This window comes from Culex quinquefasciatus, chromosome 3 (assembly GCF_015732765.1).
Source record: "Culex quinquefasciatus strain JHB chromosome 3, VPISU_Cqui_1.0_pri_paternal, whole genome shotgun sequence".
Classification (NCBI taxonomy): Eukaryota; Metazoa; Arthropoda; class Insecta; order Diptera; family Culicidae; genus Culex; species Culex quinquefasciatus.
In genome coordinates this window covers 131,720,585-131,743,557 of record NC_051863.1, presented here as the reverse complement: position 1 = coordinate 131,743,557, position 22,973 = coordinate 131,720,585, and the positions used below count along the sequence as shown (strand labels likewise).

The following is a 22,973-nucleotide window of genomic DNA, read 5'->3' as shown; positions in this document are numbered from 1 at the left end:
CTTCAAAGAGATTGCAAAAATATTGTTTCGTTTTAGAATAATCGAAAAAATACAAAGCGTAACGCCTGCGCACTATGCGAGGTTTAACTGTATTTGGAAATTTGGTGAAATATTTAAGACGGCCATGCTCTTGTTTTACTACTTAACATGATAAAAGTAACCCAAATACCTGATATGATATTTGATAGTGATATTGCTCCTTATGCTGAATCAGTCACTTTGAATAACACTTAACACTAGTGGTGTGACGTAAGATTTGTCATTTGAATAAAATGCTTGGTTTATCAACTGTTCTTAAACCATTTTGGAACATATTTCTATATTTTATACAATTCACAATCATGATGACGATGATGACCTTAACGGTATCTGAAACATAAATCAGGTTTTTATTTTTCTTTTATTTTAGTTTCGTAAGATGCAAAACTGGCCATCTTACCCCCGCAGGAGGAGGAAGGATGTAAGAAAGGCCTAGTTTTTTTTTAAATCAACAGAATAAAGAAAATATTATTTTAAAGTTACCAAGTTCGATAATTTCTATGAAAAAGAAGCCCAACTGAGATCTGTAATAGGTTGGAGGTAAAATTTATTTTTCATTTAGAGTTTGAATGTGTTTTTACCTTGGGGTGGCTGTCATGCCTCATCTCCCTTATCCTTGAACGCAGAATAAACAAAATTATAAATTCAAAGAAACAAAAAATAAGAAAATTCTACAATTTGAAAGTTAAAAAACAATACATAATTCCAAAATTAAAACATTTGGAAATTCAAAAATACCAAATTTTAAATATTTCAAATTTGAAAATTATAAAATCTGAATTTAAATTAAAGCGAATAAAGAAGTTCAAAACATAAAAACAAACTAAAATTTGAAATACCAACCAAAATTATTTTTAAACAATTGCAAATATGTTTCAAGCTTTATTTCATTTGTTCGCCATAAGCATAAGCATAGGTGCCCACCCGCAGTTGCTACTCCGTTATTGACCAGGACCTCCAGAAGTTACATCCACGAGCCGTGGAAGATGAGTGGGTGCTATCTTTCCTCGCTTCGCAACTTCTCAAAGGCCCCTATCATGCTGATCAATACCGGCGCCGGCCACGACCAGTGGTAGGGTCACGGGGAAGTGGATGGGAATGTTAGTCCGATACTTGAGTGATAGAGACCGCCCAATCGACTGCTTCTCCGACAAAGTATCACATGAGTTTTGAGGGGTTAGTAGATGGGTATGAGGTCAGGATTCACGAGTGGCAGTGATGTGACCATGAGCATTTTGTTTATCGGTTGAAATTTTTAAATCTTAGGCAGCCGGCTGCGGAAAGATAGATAATTGATTATTTAAAATAGTTTATTTTTATCGTACGCGTGCCAGCCGAGCAGTAGTGCTATGGGCTGGACTTATCAGTATATTTTTACTGTTTTTACCATTTAGATAACGCGAGCAAATTTCAAAAATAGTAAATAAATGACGCTTTACTCTTCATAAAATCGATAGTTTGATGAGTTAATACTAAAACTGAATGTTGGAATAAATTTTACGATCATTTACGACGAAAATTATCGCGAGAAAACAGGACTGCGCGTCCCCAGAAGCACTGCACTTATGAAGGCATTATTCGATTATTATGACCAATCACCCCATGCACACAAACAGCGACACAAAAGAGACGAAAATTATCGCGAGAAAACAAAACTGCGCGTCCCCAGAAGCACTGCACTTATGAAGGCATTATTCGATTATTATGACCAATCACCCCATGCACACAAAAAGCGACACAAAAGAGACGAAAATTATCGCGAGAAAACAGGACTGCGCGTCCCCAGAAACACTGCACTTATGAAGGCATTATTCGATTATTATGACCAATCACCCCATGCACACAAAAAGCGACACAAAAGAGACGAAAATTATCGCGAGAAAACAGGACTGCGCGTCCCCAGAAACACTGCACTTATTTATTTCATTTGTTCGCCAGTTTAAATATTCAAAAAAGCGGAACCTGAAACAATAAAAAAAAAATCACGGGTTAATTTTCAAAAGGTCTTAAGCGCCAATTTTTGAACAAAGCGGTTTTAATTCATTTTTGTTTGATTTATGAATAATGCAACAGTCTAAAATGCATTTTTCTGCATTGATAATCATATTTAGCATGTTTGGGCTTGTTTAAAAATGTATAGAATTTTGATGAAATTCCAATGCACAGCACCGCAAAATTTTATTTTTCGCAAAAAATATTTTTTTTTTCAATACTTTAATAATGTCTCCGATTGAACTACGATGTAACAAACAGTTGTAAGGAACTCCAAAACTCTTTTATGTACCTAAATGAACTCATTGTAACTTGATTATTCACAAATAAACCCGAATTGAATTGAATTGAAAAAATTTTTGTTTGAAAAAAACATTTTTTTTTTCAAAGATACAATCCAGAAAATTTGGAAACAAGCCAAAAAAAATTTAACAATAAAAAATCTCAATTCGCTTATCCAAGCTTCGATTATCCGAAGGTTTGTATGGGATTTGAGAAAATCGAATCATGAAACATATATTTTTTTTTTTCATATTTTTTATGTATTTTTTTTTCTTTTTTTTGTGGCACATCAACATCCGCCAACATCCCCATCAGGAACGAGTTCCAGATGCTGAGCGACGACGAAGAAAACAACAACAACACCGACGGTAGTAGCACTACCGACGACGACGACGATGATGGTCGTGCACGGAAAAAAGTGTCGACGTCAAAAAAGAACAATTCTCCTACGGAACGAAGACCACCTCCAATTTTTGTTTTGGACACGTTGGCGGACGATGTTGACGAGTTGCTGGAAGGCCTCGGATATTGTCTAAAAATCGGCAAGTCGTCAGTGCAAGTGATCACACTGACCAAAAAGAATTTCGACCTGGTGCTTGAAGAATTGAAGCGTAGCAACTTCAACTTCTACACATTCAACCCCGAAAAGCCCCCTGTCAAGGTCGTCTTGCAGGGTTACCAAGACCGTCCGGTTTCCGACCAGAAGAAGCACCTTTCGGACGCTGGAATAAAACCGCGGGAGATAAAAGTGCTCTCGCGCAAAACAACGGAAACAGGTACCCATACACTGTACCTGTTGTACTTCGACCGCGGCACCGTCAAGATCCAAGACCTGCGGCGGATTAAGACGTTGGACGGTTTTTGGGTAAACTGGCGGTTTTACGCCAAGAACCCGACGGACGTAGCGCAATGCCACCGTTGCCAGAAATTCGGCCACGGCTCGCGGAACTGCAACCTCCGGCCCCGCTGCGTGAAGTGCGGTGAGTCACACCTCTCGGAGGCGTGCGCACTGCCACGAAAGGCGGACTTGGGGGACAAGGCAGAACAAACCAAGCCGCGCGTAAAGTGCGCGAACTGTGACGGCAACCATACCGGCAATTACCGCGGATGCGTCGCGCGCAAGGCCTACCTCGAGGACCAGGAAAAGAGGAAGAAGAAAGCTGCAGCGTCCCACTCTCCTCAGCGAAGTACGAGCGCAGCCGTTCCTGCAGCTGGACAGCGTACGGTTCCAGCGGACAACCCAGCGATCCCTCCTGGATGGGGGCGTTCGTTCGCCAGCGTGGTCGCTGCCGGTAACGGCAATGCGGCCCAGCAAGAAGTCACCGGGGATGATCTCTTTACTCTGCCGGAGTTCTTTGCTCTCGCGGGGGAGATGATGACGCGGTTTCGGAGCTGCCGGAATAAGGCGGAACAATTCCTGGCCCTTGGGGAGCTGATGATCAAGCACATCTATAATTGATATTTTTCTGTGATCTAGTGTTAAGCTTTCTCTTTATCTATCCTTTTCCCATTGCACTTTCTGTAAGTTTTTGAAAACTTTTTCTTACTCTTGCCTTCTATTTAATATTTATAAGTAATAACACATTCGATTGAATTACGATGTAACACACAGCTGAAAGGAACTCCAAAACTCTGTTATGTACCTAAATGAACTCATTGTAACTTGATTATTCATAAATAAACCGAATTGAATTGAATTGTATTTTTTTTACTTTTTTCATCAAATTAGAATTCTGCGACCCGAGTTCAGTCAAATGTGGCAAGTTGATTGCCAATTAAATTAAGAAATGCATTTTTTTTCAATATTTCATCACCGGACGCCATTTCCTGATTCGATTATCCGAAGTAAGATTTTCCGAGGCTTCGGCTAGTCGAGTCTGAACTGTATTTAAAAAAAATGAAATTCTAAAAAGAAACTCGAAAAGGACGTTCAAAACATAAAATCGAAACAAAATATTCAACAGCTCAAAATTAATAATTTTAAAAATCAGAAAATTAAAGGTTCATCAGTCCGTTGCAAATATTTTTCAAAGTTTATATCTCATTTTTTTTTTATTTCTTTGAGCGAAACATAACATGATGAGAAACCTTAGTAATGAATTGTTTGACATTTATAATTTGATTTGCACACGTTTTAAGCAAATTTCAGGGGCGTTAAAAAAAGTAAAATATACAACAAACACAAACTCAATGGCAAACTAATTCATAATAAGGCATAAGCCATTTCCATTTCACAAAACCCTAACATCCTGCACAATTTAAACCCCTCCCACCACTTATTATGATTCACCCATTTTTCATTTTCCCAGCTGCATTCAGCTGCGAGAGGTAGGTTGGTACTTTACCGCGTGATTAATAGCCATAAATTAGTAATTTCTCATTTGCTCCGGGACTTAATTCACTGCTGCTGGCCTCCACCATATTGAGGTGCTCACACTTACCTGGAATGAAACACAGAGAAAAAGAAAAATGGTTCATCGTTAGTCTTTCAGTAATGGAAACAAAAGCTTGTCGGATTGTAGGGAAGAAAAGTCTTCTAGGGGTGAAAGCTCGGGTCAGTTGCCACGTGTCGCAAAACTTATCCTTTTATTTCCTTTCAGAGCGTACAAATTGATCCTCTGGGAAAAAAGGATTGAGTATGATGAAGGCAGACGGAATATCAACTCACCAGTGGAAGCGTTAACATGACTCTTTCAGTACTTCCCAGTGAATAGCGAAATAACTTTTCCTTCTCACTAAATCGCTTTCACTCACTTATTTACTTATGTCTTAATTGCTTTTTCCTTTTCGAAGATCTAGCTCGCACTCAATTCAAGCTTCTTTCTGTTGGATAATTTAATTAGCATTCTTCGCTTCGCTGAAATTGAATTCTGCCTTAAGTAGGGATCAAAGCTTAATAGATTTATCCCACTTTTTTACGACGCAACATTTACGATTTCAATTTGAATGTCCCTTTTTTCGCAAAGAAACAAATAAAATTTGATCGTCAATTCGTGGGTCCTCCTCCCTCGGGGACAAACCAACTGTCCAAAATTAGAGTTCTGTGTTTTCCTCGCAACTCATAAATTTGGATCGATTCAACAGGTCGTCCTTCCCCCAGAAGGTCCTTGAGCTACCCCAAAAAAAAAGGTGCGGCCCCGGCGGCGATGGCAATCAGATGTCTATCGCTTCACACTGGCGCGAAGAAAACGGGGTGCCCTTTAACAAATTCACTGTCACGAACATGGCAAGTTCAATTCACAGTTAAAATTTAAAAATAAAATGCTTTTAAAATATTTTCTGTTCAAAACTTTTAAAACCAATTTAAAAAAGTTTCTAAAACAAGTTAGTTAAAAATAATCTTAACATTTTTAGTGTTCAAAAAACCCAAAATAGAGAAAGAAAGAAATCGTGTTTGATGTAAAATTGTATTTTCATCAACCATATGGAGCCAGGGCAAACACATTAAAAATACACGAACCCAAACCCGAGTTCTTCAAACAGCTCCCGGAAACAGAGAATTTGAACGACTTTGGTTGAAACACAAACAAAAAAGGATGACCACCACAGCAGGGGTGAGAGCTGGTGAATCAGAAGGTGTTGGAAAAGGGGTTTTATTTATGAAAATTCAATTTCACGATATTTTCCGTACGACTCGAGGGGACGGGATCAATTTCATTGCTAAAAATAAGCGCTCGTTGACATGTGTAGAGGTGATGATTTGAGGCGTGGGCGATCATTTTCAAGGGGGGTTTCGCATTTCAATTAGTGGGAAAGTTTTGTCGATTGGAAAATTGAAGGGGGTGTAATGTAGCAGCGTTTGATGTTTTCGAAGAGGAGGAAAATGGCAAATATAAATAGAAATTTAACTTGACAGAGTCAACAGAAATATTTTGAATTCAACTTACTTGAAACAAAATAACTCAAAATTACTAAACAAAACCGAGTTGGATAAATGTGCTGAAAAAATCAAGTTTTGCAACGAGTTCCATACAACATTTTTTGCAATTCCGAAAAAAAATCTTTGAGTGGAATTATAAATCAATTAACAGTTTTAATTAAAAAAAAATGTTGAAAATTATTACTTTTCAAAACAAGTGCTGAAAAGTTCAACTTTTCAGCATCCATTTCAGTGCTGAAAAGGAGAAATTTTCAGCATTTATTTTGAAAAGTGTTACTATTTGATTCTGTTATTTTGCTGTAGAAAAGTAGGCTTTTTCGTCGTTCAATAATGACAGGAAAAGTAAGTAGTTTCACGACGGAATTACAAAAATATATTTATGAAACTTTTATTGGTGATTGGAAATCATCTTAGTACAGTCCAGACTCGATTATCCGAAGGCCTCGGAAACAAATCACTTCTGATAATCGAATCACAAAAAAAATTCGTTGCCGAATTTTTTATTGTTGAGCTTAAGTATGACCCCTAAACTACGTTAAAGTGATTTAAAACTTTTAAATCCAAGATGGCGGCCAATATGGCGGTGTTGAAATATTGAAAAAATGCATTTTATTATTTAATAGGCAATCAACTGTTCAAATTTGACTAAAATGGGGATGCAGAACTCGAATTTGATGTTTAAAACAAGAAAAAAAATATTTTTTTGTTCGTGATTCGATTATTCGAAGTCCCATACAAACCTTCGGATAATCGAAACTTCGGATAATCGAGTCTGGACTGTATTGGATTTTAAAAATTTGCTTGTATAATAAGATCATTCTATAAAAACCACAAAAAAACAGAGGCTAGAAAACGGCCCGGTAAATATCATCAAATCTGTCAAAAGCTCCAATCTCTTTATAATTTTAAATTAATTTGACACACTTTCTCTCATTTAAAGAAGTTTGTAACAATTTGATCGATTATATTTTATTATCAAGTCTACAAAATTTGCAAATGAATTTCGAAATAAAATAATAAAAGTTAATATTATATAAAAAAAAAGTTTTGTGAAAATGATAGGCAATGAAAACTACAAATATTTTTCAAAGTGGATGAGGTTACAGCAAAAATTAAACATTCAGCTTAAATTTAACAAAACAATCAAAAAGTATAACAACACAGCAAAAAATCTAATGGTAAAATCGCATGCAAAAACATGCACATCACTTTCTTCAAAAAAGAAACTTAATATTACACGCTGCATGTACAATTTTTGTAAACACAAAAGAAAGTTGCAACCGACGGGATTCAAACCCAGCACCTACAGTAAGGACTGGCGCCTTAGCCCGCTCGGCCATCAGACCGATGAAAACTGAAAAGGATAAACGTATATGTGAGCTTGACATTTCGGTCAAGTAGGTTTCCCATACTGATGGGTTACATATTTCAGGGTGTATTATTACACAGAATTTCATAAACTAATGCAAAATTTATTTTTCACCCAGGCCTTTTACACGCAGCTGGATTACTACTTTATTTGCTGTGAAAATGCTTAAATTCTACTGATATCATGTTAGCAAAAATCCTGTTTGCTAAACATATGTGTTTGTCCAAACATTATAAAAAAAAAAAATTCAAGAAGATTGTAGAACAATCAATGTTGGAAGGTGAAACAGTTATAAAATTTTACGATCTTTTCGAAAAAATAATTTTGAAAATATTGAAACCAAGACTACCATTTCAAAAGGGCCAAATATTCAACGCCCATTTGAGATCATAAAATTCCACAAATGTTGTATTTTTCAAAAATGAAAATTGGATCATAAGTTGCTTAGATATTGGCATTATAAAATGTAGGAATGTTTGGATGAGACTTAAAAAACTTTAATTTTCTTGTTTCTCTTCCTTTTTTTTCGCTGTATTTCAGCAATCAGCGGTCGAATGTTCAAGGTCTTTTAGATAATATATTGTAAATTTTCTGAAATTATTCGATTTTTTTTTTTAGAAATGGACAATCATGGATATTTTTTTTTAATTCAAAAAAAAATTAAGCTTTAAGTGGCTGCATCAGTGTGTGCACAGTGCACTTTATCAAAAAATCCGTGAAGTACTTTTCGGTTGCTAATTTGATTTTATATTGAAAATTGAAGTCAAAAATTGCTTGGCTTATTTTCTAATTTTGAACAAAAAAGTTTAACTCGGCGGCAAAGTTGTTGTCCATACTTCTTATTTCAAAAATAAAAACATACGAATTTTTGGAAGTAATTTTTTTGTAAAAAATAAGGCAGTTTAAAAATCGCCAAAAAATCCGTGCAACTTTGCCCAAGACACAAAATCGATCAGAATGTTACTCCAATAGTTACAGATTTTCAAATATTGACGTATCTTTTTTGTATGAATAGCTGCCAAAATTTTATGGATACTTGTATGGAGTAACCAATGACACCAACCCCAATGGGAGGGCACTCACAAAGTTTGAGACAAATCAGAATTACAAATTTACAAAAAATAAATATTAAATACAAAAAACAAATTTTATGCATTTTTGAAGAATGTGGGGAAGGAGCATTCATGCTTTATAATACTTTAAATTGAAAAAAAATCTTGAGCATCTTTGCGATTGTCTAATTATCAAACAATCAAATCAAACAACAATTCATAACCTTGGAAAATACTTGCAACGAATTTAGTACTTTTATATGTTTTGTGATTTTTATTGAAAAAAGTAAAATTTATTAAACAATTTTATCTTTACAATATTTTTTCTTACTACTAACATTCAAAATGGCGGAAATCTGTGTTTTTATTCTTTAACGGTGCATATCAACCAGAGCTTTTGAATCAAGATTTTTGTTACAGATATTTTAGTATTTTCGAAACTACGGGAACTATCGATAAAATTATTCATTCATCCCCTAAAGTACTGGCGAAATACAACAAAATTTGCCTATTGTTACAATCAGATTGTTGCAGGATTGGGTCCGTAAGTTTGTCAATTTTAGAATAAGAAGACACCAACTTCCTTGGTTGCTGTGCACCCTTAAGCATAAAATCATTTTTTTAAATTAACCCTCTACTGTCTATATTTGTTTTTCGAAAAAAAAATATTTTTCCCGTGTTCAGGAGGTCATTTTGAGCAACTTTTGTCCTACGAAAAACTTTACTTCTCTTGTTTTATGTTTTTCTTGTTTCATTTTTAGTATTTTAATTTGGATTTATCTTGTTTAGTTTATGTTTGTTTTTGGTAGTATTTGGCCTACTCTACCACCTCCTATCATTACATTTTGCCTATCTAGATTTTTCATGTTTTTACAGTAACTTTTTCAATTTTTTGCATGTTTTTCACATTTTCTGCTATAAAATGGAACCATTATCATTTAAATTGTAAATAAATGCGTAGAGGCATAGTCTGGGGCACTAGAAAAATTACTGCATACTTCTTTTTACTTAAAATATAGGAAATGTTCGTAAAAAACACAGCCAAAGTTGACCCCTAAAAAAATTACATTTTTAAAAACATTGGCAAAGTCAGATATATCAAGTCAAACTTCCAACCCCAAAATTTTCCAAAATTTTAAAAGTTTTTCTTTCCAATGCTTTTTGAAGATCAAAAATTGGTTGAAAAATGGATTTTTGGCGATTTTTTAAATCGAAGCCCGTCCAGAGGCGGGGTTGGGTTGTAGAGGGTTAAACTTAAAACTTTTTTGAAATGGTTATCATTATTTAGCTATTTCTTTTTTTCAATTGGAAATTGAAAATATCTATAAATGATAATTTATTATTCTTAAATACGATGCAGTGTGTACCTCATTATCTTGTCAGATGCTTTGCCCAAAAGGTCAGTTTTTTCCCCTGGGCCAGAGACTTAAGAAATTTTCATCAACACAAAGCCCAACCAAGCTTTGCGCCAAGTTTGAGGCGAAATCCCCAAGGGCAATGGGGAGAAGCCAACAGAAAATTAACGGCCAGAATAAAGATTTACCAAGACCAAACTTGCAGGAACACGGTTGTTGTACACGGTTGTTGCAAGAAAAAACTTTTAATTGCTTTCCGTGATCACTGCGCTTGGTACACCAATTACGGAGGTTTCGATTCCTTTTCCTGTTATCAATAGTAGGTTGAAGAAGTTGTAAGTTTCTCCTCAAGCGCTGCACATGCCACGGAATGCCACGGAATTACCCTTGAAAGTTACACGTAAGGATTGTGGAAAGTACCCACATGGAGAGCGAGCATTATAAATTGAGGGCGTTCTTCCGGTTTCCGTATGTTGTTTATGAACGATAGTGGGGCAATACCTCCTTCTCTAGTAAGTACCTACTCGGAAGAGGGTGTTAGTGGATCGATAGTGGGCGCTTCTAAAACATCGAGTGAATAAATTTCCCCCACTTCCCTCTACTCCTACCGGAAGACGACCTTGCCCTTGCTATCTGGCAAGGATAAGAACTTCAGACTGGAAGACGAGCGCCGCGCACAGATGGTTCATTACCGAGGCTGACGAAGACTAATTGTTTGAGAAATTGCTTGATTGCTAAAACTACATCAAGCCACCAATACGCCGGGCCTGGGGCTTTTCCAAGAAGCAGGAGGAAGATGCGATGTTAGCGATATCCTGCGTTCGCAGAGGTCGTGTTCAAAAGGAAAATTGAGTATTAATCATGGTTATCGCCTCCATAATTGATTTATTAATCACTGGGAAGATTCTGTACTACCGTGGAATAAGGTACCCTGATATTGTTCTTGTATAGCAAACATGTTTACTCAATCTTTGGTAAGTGAGTCAACAATTGTGAGCGACTCTCTCTGATCAACGGTTTCAGTCGTTCTTAAAACCGCGATATTCCATCAAATTTGTTCCTCTTATACTCGTTTCAAACATTTAATCCGCTTCAATTAACGCTATTCAACAGTTTTCAACAAAACCACAAACGCTCCTCGCGGATTCCGAGCCAAAAATCAGAACCCCTTTTTAATGGGGGACCATAAAATATGTGGACATTCCACGTTTCAACGTGGCATTGCGTGGTCAAGAGTGATGATGGCAATAATGGGGTAAAAATAGTCATTGCCACCCTCCCCCTTGACCAATATAACGCTGACTATGAGTTTATGCAAAACACCTGGGGGTTGACCGACAAATTATCGGCCAGTTGAATCACGCAAAGGCATTACATTTACCAATTACCATGCGGCTCCATTATATTCGGAAATGCTCAAACAAATATTTTTTGTTACTCCATATCAAACTGCACATCTGCCTTAAACTTTCCAAGATCCAATCACACTCGTGATAGACTTTAGCAATCCAGGGGAAACGAACGGAATAAATCAATTTTCGCACTCTGTTTTGTTCTCGGCACGGTTACCCATTTCCAATTTTCGTCTCCGAGGCATTTCCATCTGCAAACGGTCAAATTAAGTTTCGAATTGATTCACTTCCGGTTGGCCAGCCATGGGATTGGAATCCAGTCGTGGTGTGTTGTTACGTCAATCAAGCAGTACAGATTTTTTTAATACCATTGTCTTTTTACAAATTAAATTCGCAGGTTTGAGTTATGGGTCATTCTCCGCCAACTCACACATCAGTTGCCCCGAACCCTCTTCGATTCTGATAACTCGAGAAGGATACATACAAACATCTAATATATATTATTTTGTTTGTTTTTGTCTGCTCTACAACTTTGTAGAACATTGTTACACTCTAAATAATAACCCTACAAAGTTACACAAAACACGTAATTTTAAAATGAAAAATGTTGTTCTAAATGAAAAAATTACCCTTCAGGTTATTTCAGATTCGAAAAGTTAATTTAATTTTCCATAAAATGACATGTCTCACGATTTTTGACAGTAGAGCAGTTCTCTAGGATTTCGGTCATTCGATTTTTTTTGTATTTTTTAATCCGGCTGAAACTTTTTTGGTGCCTTTGGTATGCCCAAAGAAGCCATTTTGCATCAATAGTTTGTCCATATAATTATCTATACAAATTTGGCAGCTGTCCATACAAAAATGATGTATGAAAATTCAAAAATCTGTATCTTTTGAAGGAATTTTTTGATCGATTTGGTATCTTCGGCAAATTTGTAGGTATGGATACGGACTACACCAGCCAGCCTATAAATAACTGTTGCTTCTACGCACCACGAGATGGAAATTTTTTGACAGTTCATTGTTTAGGCAAATTCTTAACCCTCAGCTGTCAACGACATTAACCCTTGTGTGTTCATGAAATATTAAAAAGTGGTTTAACCCTCTACTGCCCAAATTTTTTTTTCGATTTTTTTATTTTTCCCGTGTTTAGGAGGTAATTTTGAGCAACTTTTGTTGTACGAAAAACTTCACTTCTCTTGTTTTATGTTTTTCTTGTTTTATTTTTAGTATTTTAATTTTCATTTATCTTGTTTAGTTTATGTTTGTTTTTGGTAGTATTTGGCCTATTCTAACACCTCCTATCATTACATTTTGCCTATCTAATTTTTTCATGTTTTTACAGTCACTTTTTCAATTTTTAACTTGTTTTTCACATTTTCTGCTATAGAATGGCACCATTATCATTTATATTGTAAACCAATGCGTAGAGGCATAGTCTGGGTCACTACAAATATTGCTGCATACTTATTTTTACTTAAAATATAGCAAATGTTAGTAAAAAACACAGCCAAAGTTGACCCCTAAAAAATTACATTTTTAAAAACATTGGCAAAGTCACATAAAACAAGTAAAACTTTCAACCCTAAAATTTTCTAAAATTTTAAGAGTTCTTCTTTCCAATGCATTTTAAAGATCAAAAATTGGTTGAAAAATGGATTTTTGGCGATTTTTCAGATCGAAGCCCGCTTAAAGGCGGGGTTAGGTTGTAGAGGGTTAAACTGAAAATGTTTTCATGTTTAAATGGTGAGCGGCCGTGGCTGACTGGTTACGGGGTTCGCTTTGTAAGCGAATGGCTCTGGGTTCGAATCCCATCTGCTCCCAACGAGAAAGTTAAGAACACGTAAATTTGAAATGATGAATATGAACGAAAAATCAAAGTCGCTCGAGGCGGGGTTCGATAATGCAATGGCACAAATGTTAATAAATGACAAGAAGAGTGCTAGGCGTCATCTAACCTAAGGCACTCTCCAGGATCCCTTCGAAAGATTGGCTGCGCTAGGGTCTGATTAGTAGGCTTAGTGATTTTTCACGCTCAAAATTTCAAATTTCACGGGGACCTAAATTTCAAAATATCAAATTTCACGGAAATTTCGCGGAACGTGAAAAACGTTTAAATAACTCTGAAAATCTTTTGTTAAATTTCATTTATATTATTTTTCAATAAACTAAAAAATATCTTCACTAAATTTGAACGTAACGCAAAAAAAAACTTTTTCTATTTTCCAAAAAAGTTTTCACGTGGTTTATGAATTTGATCTATATATATTTTGAAACAAAATGTAGGGCATGTGTATTCTCATTTATCGAACTGCAATTTTAAAATATTCAACGAATATATTTTTAAACTTTTCGCTGAATTGCTTCTATTTTATCTTTTGACATTTAATTATATTTCATATTAAAGCAATATTTAATATCTTGTCCAGCAAAAATGATTAAAATCACTTAAATTTTCTGCGTCATTTTGCCAAGTAGATTATGAGTAGTATTTGTTTCTACTGAATTTTACTTTTACATGAATGTTTGCTTTTAATTGATTTAAAAAAAAAAACAATTCAATCTTTAAAAAAAATCTGTGCTATCTTTCAAAAAATTATCACAACATACTCGTCCTAACTGGAGTTTTGATTAAAAAACCCAAAATTTGTAAAAATTGAAAACTTTTCGGTAAGAGAATAACTGCAATCAAATGATTGATGATTTCATGCTTGTGAAAGTTGATGATTCCAAGGATATGTTTTTACTGATTTTTATTAATATCATATAACAATTCAGCAGCATTCACTTCTCAATAAATGTTGTAGCATTTTTTTGTTAACGTATGTTTTGCCAATATTTTTTTTAATTTTTATATCACGCTTTTCTGTTTTCAAATTTCTCGAATTTCACGCTGTCCGCGAAATCGTGAAAATTCACTAACACTACTGATTAGATAAGATTAGATTTGAAATGTTTAAATGTTTAAATGTTTAAATGATTAAATGTTCAAATGTTTAAATGTTTAAATGTTTAAATGTTTAAATGTTTAAATGTTCAAATGTTTAAATGTTTAAATGTTTAAATGTTTAAATGTTTAAATGTTTAAATGTTCAAATGTTTAAATGTTTAAATGTTTAAATGTTTAAATGTTTAAATGTTTAAATGTTTAAATGTTTAAATGTTTAAATGTTTAAATGTTTAAATGTTCAAATGTTTAAATGTTTAAATGTTTAAATGTTTAAATGTTTAAATGTTTAAATGTTTAAATGTTTAAATGTTTAAATGTTTAAATGTTTAAATGTTTAAATGTTTAAATGTTTAAATGTTTAAATGTTTAAATGTTTAAATGTTTAAATGTTTAAATGTTTAAATGTTTAAATGTTTAAATGTTTAAATGTTTAAATGTTTAAATGTTTAAATGTTTAAATGTTTAAATGTTTAAATGTTTAAATGTTTAAATGTTTAAATGTTTAAATGTTTAAATGTTTAAATGTTTAAATGTTTAAATGTTTAAATGTTTAAATGTTTAAATGTTTAAATGTTTAAATGTTTAAATGTTTAAATGTTTAAATTTTTAAATGTTTAAATGTTTAAATACTGATAAAATTGAAAATATTTTTAAATCTAATCGACTAATTATTATTAATATGTTCGATTTGAAATGTTTAAATGTTTAAATGTTTAAATGTTTAAATGTTCAAATGTTTAAATGTTTAAATGTTTAAATGTTTAAATGTTTAAATGTTTAAATGTTTAAATGTTTAAATGTTTAAATATTTAAATGTTTAAATGTTTAAATGTTTAAATGTTTAAATGTTTAAATGTTTAAATGTTTAAATGTTTAAATGTTTAAATGTTTAAATGTTTAAATGTTTAAATGTTTAAATGTTTAAATGTTTAAATGTTTAAATGTTTAAATGTTTAAATGTTTAAATGTTTAAATGTTTAAATGTTTAAATGTTCAAATGTTTAAATGTTTAAATGTTTAAATGTTTAAATGTTTAAATGTTTAAATGTTTAAATGTTTAAATGTTTAAATGTTTAAATGTTTAAATGTTCAAATGTTTAAATGTTTAAATGTTTAAATGTTTAAATGTTCAAATGTTTAAATGTTTAAATGTTTAAATGTTTAAATGTTTAAATGTTTAAATGTTTAAATGTTTAAATGTTTAGATATTTAAATGTTTAAATGTTTAAATGTTTAAATGTTTAAATGTTTAAATGTTTAAATTTTTAAATGTTTAAATGTTTAAATGTTTAAATGTTTAAATGTTTAAATGTTTAAATGTTTAAATGTTTAAATGTTTAAATGTTTGAATGTTTAAATGTTTAAATGTTTAAATACTGATAAAATTGAAAATGTTTTTAAATCTAATCGACTAATTATTATTAATATGTTCCGCTATATCTACCAACAAAACGATGCCTCTATGCTCTCTTATGCTAACTAGATAGGAAAACCAGAAAGTTTAGTACAAGAGAGCACAGAGGCATCGAAATCTGAATATCCAGCCAAAATATGTTTTTTTTTCAATTACTGGAAAACTGGGACAAAATATTAAAATTCCTGGGAATTCCTCCAGTTTTGGGAGTTCTCGACTCAATCAAATTTTATGTTTTGAGATCGCACATCTGGAATAGAAGCAACAGCAACGCTTTTGTAAAAAAAAACTTATGTTTTTGTATATTTTCGACTGTAGCATAACTGTAACATCCACGTGGATGTTTTTGGGAAAAATATTTTTTCCACCCTGCCCAAAGAACCAACCCACATCATCCAGACACGTTCGTACTTTGTATTTTTGATGGAGAGACAAGGTGGAAAAATTCATCATCGTTTGTGTGACGTGCGGCACGTGGGAGTTTTCCCCGTGAGGATTGCCCAACATTTTGAAATGCCCGAAACGGTGGAATAACAGGACACTTTTCCCAGCAGCAACAGCTTGGAAGGTGGATGCTTTGTTTCAGTAAGGTGTGTAAACCCCTTCTGTTTAACCACGCTGATCCTGTCGACCTCTGTCGAAACGAAACATATTTGGATATAGGGTAAAGTCGACCTTTTGAAGTTCAAAGGTTTTAGTGGATTTTAAGGGTCCTTCTTGGGAAAGGTGTTTTATATTTAGAGTGCAATCATTTTAGCACGAAATCTAAATATACATTTAAAGCTAAAAATGTGTACCTTTTCTTCTCATAAATGTGGCACCGACAGTCCAAACCTCAACAGCCGTCGTAAATTATTCATTTTGACCAACGCTGCTGTGGCGATTTTCCTGCCCTCACCCACCGAAGAAAAACAAAGCTCTAACGACCTGTTAAGCTTGCCATCGTCCCTGGCGAACCACAAGCAACAGTGGAAAAGTGAGTGTGTGTGAAAAAAAGCTCGTGGGGCCTCGTCGCGTGAGAAAAGTGCCATTTGAATAAATTTTCTTTCCTGAATGGCTTTTCCGAGGGAGTTTTTTTTCGCCCCTCATCATATATGGGGTGGTGTGGTCTTGACCTTGATGGCCAGAAGGGATTGGACAATCGGCGGCGGTGACGTCTTTCCTTGGGAAAGTTCCGGCCCATACGTCACTGGGCGGTCGTCGGTCAATGACGAGTGATTTTGCTTTTTCTCCCTAAAAAAAAAGTTTGTCAGAAATCAGGTGGGTTCTGATGGATTAATCAAATTAATGCTATGGAAGGGTGGAGGACCCGATAAAGTGGACTCGTCATGTTGATAAAAGGGAGGAGGAAAGTTGTCGGTGAGGAAAATGATTAAGTCAATGATTTTGAGAATCTTTTTTTTATTGTTAACATGCAATTATATAAAGGGGTTACAAACATGTAAATCGCTATAAATGTCAAGGGTTGGTAAGAGCACACACTTGAACTTTTTTTTAAATCTTTTTGCAGGGCATAAAAATATACATTTTCAACTATTAACAAAATTGATTTGAAGACATTTGGTTGTAACGTTGCCGAGATATAGATAGTTGAAGTTAACAGTTTCAAAAACCGGGTGCTACGAAATCTCAACACTGCACTATGGACGGTTTCCATACAAGGTGGCCAAAATCCAAATCGTTGTTTTTAGCGATAAATGTATAATTTTCAACACGTAGATAGTAAGGAGCCATTTTATTGTTCAAGATGTTTTAACCTCGGCCCTACAGCCCCCGTCCTTCCTTACCTATTTTATATGGATATCTGATGTCCCGCCCGTGTGGATCAATCGGATCGCGCACTGGATTCACAATCCAGAGGTCGCCGGTTCGAATCCCGCGGCGGGCGCTCTAAAATTCTTTGTGTAAATATGGGTATTCGGCGCCGTCGCTCCGTGCCATACTTTCATACACTTAGGAGCCCAGGGCGGCGAAGTCCTTGTAGATAAAAAGGAAGACACTAGTGGTTGGTACTAGCAATGGTGGCCGACAGCTATAAAGTCAACTTCGTTTTTCGTTTTTCTGATTATCAGAGTTTTTTTTTCTTGATATAGATTTGAATATCAATACCGGTATATATTTATATTTTCTCTTCCTTGCAGACAACGCAACTTTGGGCAACTTTTGTAATGATGACCTTGTTCGTTAGATTCCAAATTTTATGACAAACGAATTCAAAGTGCAGGACAGTGCGAGACTTTTAAGTACTGGATTAAAGAAATTACATTTTTGTATTTTTTGACGAATAATTGTAGTTTTCTTTAAAAATAACATTAAAAATTAAAAATTTCTGAACATTATGTCTATTTTGAAATTTCATCTTATTACCTTTCCAAAACTCTAAAAATATTTGAAAAAAAAAAAAAAAAAACGAAACTATTGGCACTACGCCCCCCGGGGCATGGCCTTCCTCTAACGTGGGATTTCTGCTCCAGCGCCTCTGACGAGACAGGAGAAACCGGGACCGACGTTTTACTTCACCATCCGATAGAAGCTCAGTGGATAAGGCGGGAATCGAACCCGCGTCTCATAGCATCATCGGGATCGGCAGCCGAAGCCGCTACCCCTGCGCCACGAGACCCACAAAAAATATTTGAAATACATGGTAAATTCAATTAAATATGACCATTTGAAAATGACACCTTTTTTTCTGAAAAAATAAACCTTTTCACACTTTTTTATTACTTTGATAACGTGTATCTCGGAAATTACAGTGCCTACAGCTTTGAAATTTGGATTTTTTCTTAGTTGAAACTATCAACAAATATCGGCGAAAAAAATATTCAAAAATGCAACATTTTGTATTTTGGCCACCTGCTAGCCCATAGTGCACTGCTTTGACCAAATCGGCTCAAAATTTTGGTCTCGTGTGTATGATGAAGGCCGATTTTCAAAAAGTTGATTTAAAAGAAAATAATATTTTGATGTTTTCGTGTCAAAAATTGTCAGTTTCTGATTTTAGGAATTGTAATTTGACAGTTCGCTTTAAGCATGGCACTTTAATCATAAAATATTTTTATGAAACTTTCAGGAGTGATTAGAAATTAATTGGTCCAAAAAATCAAGAAAATATTTTTTTTTCAAAAAACTTTTATGATTTTTTTTATGAAAATAGAAGTCAAATCAACTCAAAACAATCTAAAATGCATTTCCCTCCCCCTCCCTCCCCACTTTGATCAGAGTCGAGGTAAATAAACTTTGAAAAAATATTTGCAACGGCCTAAAACAAATAATAAAAAAAGAACTCATTTTTAATATAAAGTAGCTTTATGCGTAAGATTTTATTTGCATTTTTTTTAATCGGTTAAAACTTTTAGGGGACCTTCGAAATCTGTATCTTTGAAGGAATTTCTATTTGGTGTCTTCGGCAAAGTTGTAAGTATTGATGATAACTTTTCAGAAAAAAATAGGTACACGGAAAATAAATTGGCGATTTTTTATTAAGTTATATATTACAACATTATTTTTTTCCAAAAATCCGAATTTTTGATTTTTTTAGATTTTGGCCGGCTGTTACGATTTTTGGAAAAAAATTAAATATTACAAAATAAAAATAATGTTACATCCAAAACCGAATTTGCAATCGAAAAGTTAGAATTTTACCCAGAAAAAATCAGTTTTCCGATATTTTAAAATAGCGCCCCTGAGTGACCATTCCTGAAAGTATTATTTTTAAAATTCAGGAAAATCCCTGAAATTTCGTTTATGCTTGAATGGGTGTAATATTGATTTTTTGGCCCCTTTTGAAATGTGAGTCTTGGTTCCACCATACAAAAAAAAATCGAAGAGATCAGAAAATTATGTTTTAACATTGGAAATTAGACCATTAATTATTAACATGGGCTGTTTGGGAGAGACTCTGAATAGTCCTACAACTTTGCTGAAGACACCAAATCGATCAGTTTTCTAAGATTTTTGAATATTTACGTAATATTTATGTATGGACAGCTGCCAAAATTGTATGGAGACTTGTATGACACAAAATGAATTCTCTGGTCATAGGGAAGGCCTCCAAAAAGTTTGAACCAAATAAAAAAAAAAAAACAAATAAAACCATTCCTGGAATTCGGGGAGAATTGCTCTGTCTTTGCCATCCCCACCTTACTGAGGAAAGGCTATAAAATCACTCGAAAAATGAACTTCTTAGTTCGACCTCGTAGACCCACCTTCACGTATACCTATCGACTCAGAATCAAATTCTGAACAAATGCCTGTGCGTGCACCGAAAAAAATGCACTCGATTATCTCCGGACTGGCTGAACCGATTTGGACGGTTCTGGTCTCATTCGATCCGTCTTGGGGTCCCACAAGACCCAAGTTAATATTATGAAGCTTTGTAAAGCATTTCAAAAGTTATGCTAAAAAAACGATTTTGGCTAAAGTTCGAAAGATTGTAAAAAGAGTGGTTTTTGTAAGAAAACCCGTCATGTCATACATTTTTAGAAAGGTATTTGAAAGACATTTCTAACGAGTCCAAAACATTGAAGATCTGACAACCCTATCAAAAAATATAAGCGCTTAAGTGCTATTTATACACTTTTATAGGCTGGATCTCGAATATTTTGATGAAAACGTTGTCCGGATCTATCATCCCAAGTAACATTTTTTTCCCAGGAGTTCTACAAGAGCTCTTCAAGATAGCTACAGCATATCAGTTTGGACCGCGGTAGGATAAAATTCTCTTTCATACACCGTGCCATACTTTCATACACTTAGGAGCCCAGGGCGGCGAAGTCCTTGTAGATAAAAAGGAAGACACTAGTGGTTGGTACTAGCAATGGTGGCCGACAGCTATAAAGTCAACTTCGTTTTTCGTTTTTCTGATTATCAGAGTTTTTTTTTCTTGATATAGATTTGAATATCAATACCGGTATATATTTATATTTTCTCTTCCTTGCAGACAACGCAACTTTGGGCAACTTTTGTAATGATGACCTTGTTCGTTAGATTCCAAATTTTATGACAAACGAATTCAAAGTGCAGGACAGTGCGAGACTTTTAAGTACTGGATTAAAGAAATTACATTTTTGTATTTTTTGACGAATAATTGTAGTTTTCTTTAAAAAATAACATTAAAAAATTAAAAATTTCTGAACATTATGTCTATTTTGAAATTTCATCTTATTACCTTTCCAAAACTCTAAAAATATTTGAAAAAAAAAAAAAAAAAACGAAACTATTGGCACTACGCCCCCCGGGGCATGGCCTTCCTCTAACGTGGGATTTCTGCTCCAGCGCCTCTGACGAGACAGGAGAAACCGGGACCGACGTTTTACTTCACCATCCGATAGAAGCTCAGTGGATAAGGCGGGAATCGAACCCGCGTCTCATAGCATCATCGGGATCGGCAGCCGAAGCCGCTACCCCTGCGCCACGAGACCCACAAAAAATATTTGAAATACATGGTAAATTCAATTAAATATGACCATTTGAAAATGACACCTTTTTTCTGAAAAATAAACCTTTTCACACTTTTTATTACTTTGATAACGTGTATCTCGGAAATTACAGTGCCTACAGCTTTGAAATTTGGATTTTTTCTTAGTTGAAACTATCAACAAATATCGGCGAAAAAAATATTCAAAAATGCAACATTTTGTATTTTGGCCACCTGCTAGCCCATAGTGCACTGCTTTGACCAAATCGGCTCAAAATTTTGGTCTCGTGTGTATGATGAAGGCCGATTTTCAAAAAGTTGATTTAAAAGAAAATAATATTTTGATGTTTTCGTGTCAAAATTGTCAGTTTCTGATTTTAGGAATTGTAATTTGACAGTTCGCTTTAAGCATGGCACTTTAATCATAAAATATTTTTATGAAACTTTCAGGAGTGATTAGAAATTAATTGGTCCAAAAAATCAAGAAAATATTTTTTTTTCAAAAAACTTTTATGATTTTTTTTATGAAAATAGAAGTCAAATCAACTCAAAACAATCTAAAATGCATTTCCCTCCCCCTCCCTCCCCACTTTGATCAGAGTCGAGGTAAATAAACTTTGAAAAAATATTTGCAACGGCCTAAAACAAATAATAAAAAAAGAACTCATTTTTAATATAAAGTAGCTTTATGCGTAAGATTTTATTTGCATTTTTTTTAATCGGTTAAAACTTTTAGGGGACCTTCGAAATCTGTATCTTTGAAGGAATTTCTATTTGGTGTCTTCGGCAAAGTTGTAAGTATTGATGATAACTTTTCAGAAAAAATAGGTACACGGAAAATAAATTGGCGATTTTTATTAAGTTATATATTACAACATTATTTTTTCCAAAATCCGAATTTTTGATTTTTTAGATTTTGGCCGGCTGTTACGATTTTTGGAAAAAAATTAAATATTACAAAATAAAAATAATGTTACATCCAAAACCGAATTTGCAATCGAAAAGTTAGAATTTTACCCAGAAAAAATCAGTTTTCCGATATTTTAAAATAGCGCCCCTGAGTGACCATTCCTGAAAGTATTATTTTTAAAATTCAGGAAAATCCCTGAAATTTCGTTTATGCTTGAATGGGTGTAATATTGATTTTTTGGCCCCTTTTGAAATGTGAGTCTTGGTTCCACCATACAAAAAAAATCGAAGAGATCAGAAAATTATGTTTTAACATTGGAAATTAGACCATTAATTATTAACATGGGCTGTTTGGGAGAGACTCTGAATAGTCCTACAACTTTGCTGAAGACACCAAATCGATCAGTTTTCTAAGATTTTTGAATATTTACGTAATATTTATGTATGGACAGCTGCCAAAATTGTATGGAGACTTGTATGACACAAAATGAATTCTCTGGTCATAGGGAAGGCCTCCAAAAAGTTTGAACCAAAAAAAAAAACAAATAAAACCATTCCTGGAATTCGGGGAGAATTGCTCTGTCTTTGCCATCCCCACCTTACTGAGGAAAGGCTATAAAATCACTCGAAAAATGAACTTCTTAGTTCGACCTCGTAGACCCACCTTCACGTATACCTATCGACTCAGAATCAAATTCTGAACAAATGCCTGTGCGTGCACCGAAAAAAATGCACTCGATTATCTCCGGACTGGCTGAACCGATTTGGACGGTTCTGGTCTCATTCGATCCGTCTTGGGGTCCCACAAGACCCAAGTTAATATTATGAAGCTTTGTAAAGCATTTCAAAAGTTATGCTAAAAAAACGATTTTGGCTAAAGTTCGAAAGATTGTAAAAAGAGTGGTTTTTGTAAGAAAACCCGTCATGTCATACATTTTTAGAAAGGTATTTGAAAGACATTTC

At 34.1% G+C, this 22,973-nt stretch overlaps 1 protein-coding gene across 2 annotated transcripts in view; it reads right to left on the bottom strand.

Moving 5' to 3' along the window:
• Positions 1 to 22,973, bottom strand: part of LOC6049586 (cAMP-dependent protein kinase type I regulatory subunit) — a 115,856-nt gene that overhangs the window by 52,115 nt on the left and 40,768 nt on the right. Inside the window, exon 1 of one of the 2 annotated variants that reach the window (XM_038259955.1) lies at positions 4,982 to 5,092. The exons of the other annotated variant lie outside the window; for it this stretch is intronic. Within the exon in view, the coding sequence (XP_038115883.1) occupies positions 4,982 to 4,999 (18 nt within the window). The 5' untranslated portion in view covers positions 5,000 to 5,092. Of the gene's footprint in view, positions 1 to 4,981; positions 5,093 to 22,973 lie in introns of those variants that run through there. 2 annotated transcript variants of the gene reach the window in all.